The sequence below is a fragment of the Thermobia domestica genome, chromosome 2 (genome assembly GCF_964235325.1).
Source record: "Thermobia domestica chromosome 2, izTheDome1.hap1.1, whole genome shotgun sequence".
Taxonomy (NCBI): domain Eukaryota; kingdom Metazoa; phylum Arthropoda; class Insecta; order Zygentoma; family Lepismatidae; genus Thermobia; species Thermobia domestica.
In genome coordinates this window covers 354,461,137-354,473,138 of record NC_137455.1, presented here as the reverse complement: position 1 = coordinate 354,473,138, position 12,002 = coordinate 354,461,137, and the positions used below count along the sequence as shown (strand labels likewise).

The 12,002-nt window shown below is 37.3% G+C and overlaps 1 protein-coding gene across 1 annotated transcript in view; it reads right to left on the bottom strand.

Moving 5' to 3' along the window:
- Positions 1–12,002, bottom strand: part of Smu1 (Smu1 spliceosomal factor) — a 42,677-nt gene that overhangs the window by 23,834 nt on the left and 6,841 nt on the right. The window contains exons 2-3 of the mRNA XM_081749289.1: positions 7,219–7,285; positions 2,533–2,676 (exon numbers count right to left, since the gene is read on the bottom strand). Of these exons, the coding sequence (XP_081605415.1) occupies positions 2,533–2,676; positions 7,219–7,285 (211 nt within the window). The remainder of the gene's footprint in view (positions 1–2,532; positions 2,677–7,218; positions 7,286–12,002) is intronic.

The window sequence follows — 12,002 nt, the reverse complement described above, 5'->3', positions numbered from 1 at the left end:
CAAATGCGAAGGCTCCCTGATGGGTTTATAGTGATCGATATCATGTCTCACTTCAAATGCGAAGGCTCATTTTATTGATGGGTTTATAGTGATCAATATCATGTCTCACTTCAAATGCGAAGGCTCCCTGATGGGTTTATAGTGATCAATATCATGTCTCACTTCAAATGCGAAGGCTCCCTGATGGGTTTATAGTGATCGATATCATGTCTCACTTCAAATGCGAAGGATCCCTGATGGGTTTATAGTGATCGATATCATGTCTCACTTCAAATGCGAAGGCTCTCTGATGGGTTTATAGTGATCGATATCATGTCTCACTTCAAATGCGAAGGCTCTCTGATGGGTTTATAGTGATCGATATCATGTCTCTATATTTTTCGGAGATTTCTCGACTCTTGCTCTCTCATTCTACATTCCATCATCATTAATTTGTTTTATGTCTGCAATACCCGACACGGTATTGCCACGGGTAGTTAAAGAATTTGATTTCATTTCATTTCCCTAGAACAAACATAGTCCGCGAATAAAAACAATCAAGATATGATTCGTTAAAAAAAAAAAAAAAAGTATCATGCGTAACAAATAAGACAATAGCTGGCAATCGTAATGTACCTTTTTATCTTGAAAATATTTTCCTTAACCTTTGGTTACCAAAGCCCACTCTGCAAAATAAGATCGTTGGGGTTGGCTGATTTTTAGAAAAATACTGATTTCATAGAGAGTTACTTTCAAATGTTCATAGCTGAAGCTCTAATTGGCTTCGATAGATGAAACAAAAAACAGGGGAAAGTAAAGGAAAATGGAAAATGATTCTTAAATATAGTTATTATTTTGTTCTGGCCCGCACTACAATGTTAATTGCCCAATACCGCTCCTAAAACATGTTCATCATCATCATGAGTATTCTGCCCTTACTGGCAGGTCACTTGCCGCAATTAAAAAACTTCCATGCACTACGGTCCTCAGCTAACTTTCTTGTCTTCGAGTACGAATTTCGTATTTTAATTCTGTACAGCTGTAGCCTCCTTCACCCCCTCCGTCTCTTTCCTGCTACCACATCCTCTAGCACGTCCCTCATGATACAGTTCCTTCTCAGCCGATATCCCAACCACTTTCTCTTCATCTTTTCAATTAAATCTAAAATGTCCTTTTCTCCTCCACTATTTCTAACACCTGATTTGTTTCTCTTTCGACTTAGCTAGTTCTCTTTATTCTTTTCCACACTCGTGCTTCGAAGGCTTCTTAAGTCTTTTTTCATCGCTTTTACGTAATATTCACATTTCTGGTCCATATAGTACAACAATACACACGAAGTATTCATGAATCCTCTTCTCATAAAATATACTTTTATTCCTGTTAAATGCTTCTTGTACTACTCTTGTTTCTACTTCATGGTTGCAACGTCATGTCAGCACTAATACTACTTAGGTATCGAAAACCAGTCACCTGTTCTATTTTCTTCCCTCCTACTTTTATATTCGACACCGACCGCTTTGTTCCAATCACCATGACATTTGTCTTTCTAACACCCTTTCTTCAAGTTTTCTAACATTTTATTGATTTTCTTTTAAAATACGTTCGCAATGCAATAATATATGAACTACTAAAAGCTATTTCAGGCTTTTGGTCATGTACTCTTATCAGCTTAAGAAACATAGTGACACCAGCCTTGTCTGTTAACTATGACCCTGATCTCAGGTTTCCACTGGAGGAGAGTGCGTTAAGCAGAGTCTGATCAAGTTTATTCCGATCCTTTTGACAATACTTCCAAAGACACCTGACTGTACGCTGCTGTCATTGAAAGGAACTGAAACCTTTTGTCATACACTGTTTACTTGCCAATGTTGGAATTAACCCAAATGTAGCACTTCCACCAAGTCATAAGTTTTCGAAGCTATACGACCACTCTCACACACAGACACACAACAGCCGTCCTCTTTGCCACGTCAACACACAGAACTTTCGAACTATCCGTAATAACTTCTCGGGTGTGTTTACGCGTGCCGCTACCTAACAATCAAGTTAGTTACCATAAACCCGAAATGACCTATATTGTACTAGAACAACATACATTTATTAACATTATAACACTTATTTATAAACACTATAACTACGTATACATCAATTCACTGCACTACTTTCCACATAGTTATCTCAACCTCTATTATTTAAAGCCAATCTGAGACATATGAAGAACAATTATAAAATGTGAACTCCTTCCTAATTAATTACAAGAACAGAGCAATTATACGAAGCTTCAAACTTTTACTTACCTGGAATAATTATATTTAAAAATTTTAAACCTGTGGGACGTAAAACACAAAGATTTCATTTCACTTTAATATCAAAATTTTTAATTTTATGGTCACAAGAAGTTTTGTTTGGACGTTTTCATTCGGTACCATTATATCTACGCACAGTTATTTTTGTATGCAGTACAACACAATATATATATATTCATCTTTTGTTTTATAGTAGGACAGTAAAACTAAAATGCTTATCTATTTAAAACAATATTTTTGTACTCACTTGCTCGTACAAATCAATTAGTTTTTTATCAGGCAATTTCAATGATTGGATTGCCTTTAGAACTGTATCCCAATGACCATTGTTTATATCAGCCACAAATCCTTCGACGCTGTCTACAGTATTCAAAGAAACTCCAGTCTCTTCCTTTAACATAAAATAAAATAAATTACAATTCACTACAAGCTGTTTATGAAACAATGCACAAATACAAAGTTCCGATTCTTATGATAAACATACATTTTTGCCAGTTATATGTTTTTATGTGCATCTAAATGCAATTAAAAACTACTTATTACGTATCACGCATCCATATATATCTTTAAATACTTTTTTTAATTTTTAAATTAATAGACAGAATATATTGACATTTTGTACGATTCAAATTATTTGATATACTCTGCAGGTGGTATTTAATAATTACCAAATCAACATAAAATTATATTTTCTTTTCAATTGGTACTACGTCAGATTATTACTCGAATTTACATGTTAAATGGCATCATATAATACCACTCTTAATATTCAGTGTTGGAAACAACGGACGCCTCAGCACCACGAATATCTGAACTTTGGCCTCACCAACGGTTTGAGATATCAAAGTGATGTAAACTACGTTATGATCTTTGCGTTCACTCAACGTCATCTGTGTAGTTGCATGTGATATTTATGTTAGCAATTTTCCGAAATAAAACCTCTGATAAAAAGTCTTTTCAATTCATTGTTACTTTGTTACTATTTACTAAAACTGCAGGTTAGATCATAATTAGGTATATAATGTTTGACTGATTGTGTAGTATTTGTAATTCTGGACAAAAATGTTTCAATATGGCAACACTGTGTAGCCTGAGAGTGGTGGATAACGGTGGAAATGGAGCACCGCCACACTATGCCATACCAGTGCGGGAGTGGCTGAACGAAACATTCCCGAACGGCTGGATCGGTCGATGTGGGTCTGTGGAGTGGCCAGCTCGATCTCCCGATTTCACAAACCTGTCTTTTTCTTGTGGGGTGTTTTAAAGAATAAAATGTATCAACATCGCATATGCAACTTGGCCGAATTACAGGAAGCTAGCACAAAAGAGTTCCACATGATACCAGTAGGGTCCTTGAAAAAATGAAATAAAATCTTTGAGTTTTACGGCCCATGGTTATGCCGGTGAGGCTAAAAGAGACGGTGATGATGAGTAATGAATGAAATTATGGAATAAAGAAAGTGGGAGGAAACGGGAGAACCCCGAGGAAACCCACGCACACAGTGTTTGTCCACCAAGAAGTTCACTTGGCGGGGGCTGGGATCGAACCTGGGACCCCAACGCTCTACCACTGAGCCACCGCGGCCCCCCAGTACAGGTCTGTCAAGTTGATTGTGACAACCTTGCTCTTCGTCTGCAGGCATGTATTGATCTGGATGGTGCGTTGTTGGACCGTGCCACGGAGAACGGGATTAAAATTATTGTAAGGAAAGTATGAGAATAATGTGTTAATGCTTATGTTGCTAGTTTGTTTACCGCAGTCACTGAAACATCATATATCTAACTACGGGCCACCCTGTATATCATATCAAGGTGACAGTATTCGACGGTAAGGTACTTTCGATGTGTACTGCCATGTCCGTCTCATTTGTGTTATTAGCGTTGTAGATGCCTCCAATATGTAGATATATATGATACTACAACATCTTTAGCTTGTTAAAACTGAATACTAAAAGTGGTATTGTAAGATTTCGCTCGAAATGTAGATTTGAAATGTGTATAGCGCCATTTGGAAAGATATATCTTTATGTTGGGCTAGTAGTATTCATAACATTGTTATTTGCTACTCGTATTACAGAGAATGTCAAACAATTTTCTCCTGCCGATATTTGCCTGCCGATGCATCATACAAAATTTCAATGTCTTTTATCTGTAAGTTTTAATCTTACACGAGTGTTTCAACATAAGTGGTCCACCCTATATATATATGTAAAGTTTTGTGGCAAGTTTATTCTCGTGTCTTTGCTGGTCAAAAAACGTGAGTGAAGAGAACTGACATGTGATTTTGTGAGTGAATATCAGACGTTTGTACTCGTTACCGAATCATCTGCCAGTCATTGATTGTAAGGCGAACGAAGAGAACATTTTTCATCAAATTCAGTCGAGTTTATTACTATTATTATTATGTGTCCAACAGGATTTAATACATTTTGTATCTTTACTTACGAAATAGATTCTGTAAAAAAAGAGAATCACACTGAAAGACTCGTACCGAAAACACGTAATAATAATAATATAAAAACTCATTACTGAAAAATCCTCTATTCCGAACTTCCTTACTCAATACCATTGGAGCCGCTTCAGGTAGAAAATATTTTTCCGACCTACAAAAATGGCTTTCAATTCAGGCATTATCATGACAGTTGGCCCTTGAAAGATCCCGTCCTCCGCCGAAAAATACAATAAAAAGTAGTAGGTAAAACTTGTTTTATATTTGATGTCAGTTTGATTTTCCATCGCCTAATTACAAAGGTAACATACGCTTACTAAAATGAGGGTAGTTGCGATTCTTCCAATCTCATTTACACCCTTAAATATACCCATTGTCCTGTCATGTATCTTGCAGAAATGCTAATTTTTGTTTTGATTTGCATTACTTATCACCAACACTCCTAAAGTGCGCACACATTCCTCACACACCTGTCCCAGCAAATACAATTCATCTCAACAGTACATTTCATCACATCTTACTGATTAAAGTGTCCTCAAAATCTTTTCCCCCAGACTCTTCCATGTCCCTCAAAAAGGACATTACCATTCTACTCGCGAACCATTCTTGGCCTTAATACCCATTTCACTATATTCAGTTCGTTTTCCATACATCTATTTTAATCACTGCCAACTTCTTGTTTACTTTTAGTAATATTATATTTTTAAAAATGTTTTTTTTTCGTTCTACGTTATTTGTCATTGTTTCATTTTATTCACGAATTAATTTAACATTTTTTTTTATAAGTAATTATTTAGTCATACTCATATATAAATTTCACTTCTCTTTACAGAACTTAAGACCACCGCACTTACGAGTCTTTGTAAAAGTCACGTTAGATATTAGATTATTATTATTATTATTATTATTATATTATTATTATTATTATTACCACTACTATTACTACTACTACTACTACTACTAATAATAATAATAATAATAACAGATATACTGTATACAAATGCTACTATTATTAAGATTATAGGAACAGAAACAATTTTGTATATGAGAACAGCATTATACAGGGCTGTTATAAAGTCCTTGCTATAAAACAAATGGTTATAACTTTTTTTTAAAAAAAAAAATAATAATATTGCATTGAAATACATTTTAAATTATGCGATGATCTGTAAATTTTTAGTTGGCAACACTATCACAACGATGAGGTTGTGTACAAACTGACAGAAGAACATCAAGACACAAGGTTGGAGTTTTGTGAACTGATGCTGAAACGAATGGATGATGACAGGGAACATCTGGAGTTACTCATGTTCTCGGATGAGGTAACTTTTCATGTTTCAGGAAGGATGAACAGGCACAATTGTCTTGTTTGGGGAATTGGAAACCCTCATGAATATGAAAATCACGAGACAGCCCGAAAGTGCATAAGTGGTGTGCCGTATCAATGGACCACCTTCGTTTTTTATCGACGAAAACATCGTGACATGGGCGGACACGCCTTCAATCCTTACAAAATTCCTGATGTAGGTATTGGTTAGGTTGGGAATCAAGGATCGCATCCACTAGCAGCAAGACAGAGCTCCCCCACATTTTGCACAAGTCTTCAGGGACTACCTTAACCGTGAGCTATCTGCCAGGTGGATTGGGCGCAGTGGTCGCACCTCTTGGACCTCAGGTTCTCCGGTTTAACCACCTGTGATTTTTGGTTAGAGTCACGGTAAGATACAGGTGTATGTGGAAAAATCAAAGGATTTGCAGGACCTGAAAGCTGATATTAGTGAAGTAATCCATGACATTTCCGACGACGCCCGACGGAATAGCATTCACGGATTTCGCCGGAGGTTGCAGGAATGTATGGATGTCAACGGAGCCCAGCTGGAGGTGTGGCGATGATGGCGGTGCATCTATGGATGGGGATACAGATTTTAACGTTTTTGCAATATCATCACTATTAAAAAAAAAAAAAAAAAAAAAAAGTTATAAGCATTTGTTTTATAGCAAGGACTTTGTAACAGCGCTGTATGTTTCCATTATGATTTTAGAAGTAAATGAGATAGAAGACTGTAAAACAACCAACAGAAAAGATAGAATAAAAAAGTAATTAGAATTAAAGATTCAAAGTCATTGGTGAAAGTGATATGAATGGTAACGGGTTATACCGGATCAGAATTTGTACGAAATTTGGTCGTGTGAACACTTATAGGAATTACAGAAATTATTTGATATTCATAAACAGTTTTTCATATAAATAGGATGGAATCAATGTAATCGTCGGTCGATTTATGATTAGGCCGACGTAACCGACGTCGGTCATAAGTCGATAACTAATTGAGCTATACCGTATGTATATGTTGATTGACTGCAACAGAGTCTTCTAAAATACACGCATGCAGGTACGGTAATTATAAAAACGGTTGATAATATACAGTAAGTATATTTGTATAAAAGATGTACTCTTATTAGAAACCACGTTACTGCACTTACCTGTAAAACCTGAAGTGTCCTGAACAGATTAGATTCTTTTAAGTATTGTTGGATAAGTCGAACGACACTGTAAATGAAAATATAATAACATATTAAAAAGACGAAAAATCACTGTTACTTATCCCAAAAAGAAAAAAAAAACAAAAAGAAAAAAAAACAGTTTAGTATATGCGTTGCATATATTGCATTTGTGAGCTTTCATAGTTCAATTGTTCTTATTTGCTTCTGCAGAATAAAAAATAAATAACAGTAGGCCTAGTTTTTTTTCTGTTTGTCGTTTTGTAGTCATAACTTCCTTATAAAAAGAAATAGAAAACATTTAAAAATATCATCTTCAGTAGCTTAAATAGGCCTATGATATGATTCATCAAAAGTCAGTGCAATGCAAATACAATAGAAACTAGGAAGCTTTGCCATAATACTGGAACCTGGGAGTTAAAAAAAAAAAAATAAATAAATAAAACTCAAAATTCTCTTACAAGATTTTGACATTTCTCTTCTTAATTCATGCAAACAATATAGAAAATAGGCTAACACAGAACTATTATAGTATTTGTCAAAATTACAACAAAAGATATTAGGCTATTTTCGGATTTAAGCACTTCTACTTAAAGGTCTGTATTTGTCTGCCATAATTGCATACACATCAACTTATAGCGTCGTTACTGAGAACGTATGTACATACAAATCAAGTCGTTATAAGTGCATGCATAAAGTAAACACGAATTATACTTGGTTTACATACAACTTTGGCTTAACGTGCTTCCGCTCTACATTTTTGTCACAGTCTCTTTTTGTCACAACAGCGAATCCTACAGTGGAACTAAAGGCTAGAATCTCTGACTTCGGTGGAATCACAAGACGCATCCAGTCAGAACAAAAAGATGGATTAACTTTGTTGTCCAGCGAAATGGATTGAGTCAGTGCGTTCGGTTGATCGAACCAGGTGACGGAACAAAAACAACAAACGAATGGACCTAGTTCATGGATGGAAGCGGACAAAAGCAATACTTCAGAACAGGGGAATATTATACGACTCTGACGAAGAATAATATAATGAACTTACTGTCTGTCTTGAAACAATCAAAGATCCCTCCTTCGTTTTGGTGTCTCTTGCTTCCATACAACTAACAAGAGTATGAAATCAAGAAGTAACAGAGCTTCCTGCACATATATATATATATATATATATATATATATATATATATATATATATATATATATATATCTTAAAACATGACATCCCTCCTTATAGTCACTTTTTCCCCCTCCTCTACCAAAACCAACTTCGCAATAGCGTATTAGTTGATAGAAGTAGAATTTATATTTCTAGAATTTCGGCATATACAGCCATTTAGCCCGTCACGTATGCGAGACGACGTTCCTCGGAAAGGGAAGGAAGGAAGCGGCCTGGGGCCTATACGGTAGGTACCACCCCAACATTTGTCCGGTGTGAATGCGGAAAACCCAGGAAAACTTCATTCATGATGGCTGGCCTGAAAAAGCTTTTTTTTCGATTGAATGTCCCCATCGGGAATCGAACCTGGGAATGCTCTTTATAAAAGTAATTTGACTGATTTGGATGAAAAGAAAGAACCAAATGGGAACTTGTAATCATTCACGAAGTTCGATCCACTGGAAGGATCGAATCCCTGTTTGGAATGGATTGAATGGAATCAATTCCGGAAAATGGCCTATCACTACTTTCCCCTATTGCTAGATAAAGTTCGTGGTGTTAAAAAAAAAAATGCAATCGCTGTATCGTTAGTTTACATACTATGGCCCTACTACGTGCCTTCATATAATCCAACATTAAAGTTTGTTTATCTCCGTAGCTTCTCGCCCTACAGTAATGAACTTTGTAACATTTTCTGCTAGTCTCATGCCTAAATTTCGTGGAAGTTTTTCTATGAATTGATTATTTCTTTCTTGACATCAGCGGAATAGTCGAGTCAAAATACGGTTTGACCTAGGCAAAATTGCAACCTTTAGTTTTATACCTGTATTTTGTTTAGGTATCTCAACTGATGAAAATATCCAAAATCCGACAAAATCGGACCGCGGGAACACCCCCAAAAACGGTTTCAAAATGGCGGACGATAGTTTTTCGAAAAAATCGTACACCTTTACGTTGGAGGCTCTAGTAGCCCTCTTAATTGACACAGAGACATGAATGATACCTCGTTGGAACGCTCATAGACCACAAATTGCAACGAAGTGACTTCGGTACCCATCATGCCCAACCCGTAGAAGAAGAAGAAAGTCGATTTTTGTTTTTTAATTAATATTTCTTGGACCCTGGCAACACTGTACGTCCTCATACTCCGGCAGAAAAATTCCTACGCGTAGACCAAACATTGGTAACAATAATATAAAAAATGAAGGACGTAGGTTCAACAGTAAGGGAGATAAAAATTCGGAACCGCGGACAAAGGAGGGTCACTCTGTATATTTTTTACTGTGGTCTAACATATGTTTCTTAGATCTAGCATCCTTCCTAATTGTCACAGAGACATGAAGCATACCGCGTTGGAAAGCTTATGGAACCCCCTTGCCAACGACGTATCGTTTGTGCCCCCTGTGCCCAACCTGTAGAAAAAGAAGAAGAAGAAACCTTGAAAAAACTCGGAAAATCTACACTTTTACCTTTCTTGGGCTCTGGCAACCCTGATAATCGTCCTATGCATGAAAATATCTTGTTTCTTTCTTTAAATCAAAGGTCGCTTTAATATAAGTACTATACATAAAAATATTCTTAAGCAAAAGAATGGGAATAACGAAAGACTTAGGGAGGCAAATTACACATCTACATCGTCATTGCCTATGCTAACACTGTTCTCACCATATTCATTTAAACAGTTAAAACATTCAGTTTCTTGGCATACACCACAAGCAATAGCAAATAGAAGGTCATACCATAATACAATGTACAAGACAATTCGTTTTATAGAAACATAACACCTATATATAAAGCAAAAATATTCTAAAGCAAAAGAATGGGAAGACGAAATATTTTGGGAGGCAAATTACACATCTACATCGTCATCGCCTACGCTAACACTGTCCTCACCATATTCATTTAAACAGTTAAAACATTCAGTTTCTTGGCACACACCACAAGCAATAGTACATGGAAGGACATGCTTTCTGCAAGTACAATACGTTCTTGCACACCCGGTAGCACAGTTGCAATGAACAATGGTGAGCAAATTCCATACCCATCAAACACGATGGTTGATGTGCCATATTTATGAACCGTATACTTAGCAAATGATGTAGCGATATCGTCGTACGAACTTCCTTTACACCATGGTAGTCTATGTAACAGAGATCCTCCGTCTAAGACATACAGAATATTGTCTGGCTCCGTTTCCTCAAACTATGCGGTCTGCTGCTTGCTGAACTCTAGTATCGCATGGGCCAGTGGGGCTTTGTCTGCCTTACGCATCATGCTGGGTGACTCAAATAAAGCTGGTGGGTAGGCACATAATTCATGCGCTAAGGTCTTCTCTAAAGATGTGCTGCCTGCATTAGTCTTTGAAACAACTAACAGTCTTTGAAACAAAAGATTCGAATCGACGGAGATATCGCTGCTGATTTTGACACTACTCGGGCTGCTAGAGTTTTGACTTTATCTGCACGTTCCCACTTCACAGTGAACAGGTCTTTGCCAAATAGTTTCTTCGCAATCTCTTCTCCAACTGAAAATAAATTATGGACGCTGACTGAGGAATCTGCTGTGACGCCAGTGGCAATGTTTCTCAACGATTTGTCTCCGTCAAATGGTGAAATGGGCTGCAGTCCTGCAAGAATGCGACGTGTGTCACTGATATCACGTGACATTCTTGACGTTTCGGCTTCTTTATGTTGTTCGCTAGTGACATATTCTGTGTGAGTAAGAGTTTGCATCGCCAGATTGTACTCGGAGCATGCTGGCATTGGGAGCACCCACAAAGATCGTTGCATCTCCGACATTCCAGTGGATTTTAGCGATCTCATCAGAACCTGTTATATGATTAGATCAGAGGACAACCCAGCCCAATAACGGTTGCTTCTTCTAATAACTCCGAACCCATTTTGAAAGCTTTCGTGAACTGTTGGATTAACCGATGGCAGCGTTAACATTGTTTGCAGGTACAAGCACGTCGACATCAAATAATTGGAGTGTCCTGCTGCAGCGAATATGGGAATGCAATCTGCTATAGCATCAAGGTGATCCTCCAAGCTTCCTGTTCGGTCTGCTGCCACAAGTTTCCTTGCTGTAGTCAACATGCGCTGGTATGCAAGCCATAACTGACTTGTTTTTGATGTGTTCTGACTTTCGTGCTTCTATTTTTTCTCGGGCTTCTTGGAGAAGAGGTGAAGAACTAGCTCCAGTTACAGTAATCTCACCCGACATCAGACTCTGGTAGAGAGAGTAAGCATCGTTGATAGTTCGTCGATAGCATCGTTGATAGTGTTCCGTTATCGGTCTGCACAAAAACATTTTCCACAAGCAATGCACTTAATGCGAGGTCAACCATCATGTGCGCACGGAAGGCTCTTGCTACGGACTTGCCACTTAACATATGTACAACCGAATTTTCTCCATAAACCTCATGCAAGATTTCACGTAAGCCTCAACCATCCATCAGGGAACCAATTGCTCCTAGAAGGTTCATCAGAGTATGAAATGAGCCCAAGAGGAGAACCGTGTCCTTAATACTGGTGTTATGTGCTCTGTCATGCAGGATACGTGAAGCTTTCCAAAACAGTGGTTGGTCTAAGGTGATGATTGGTGTGAC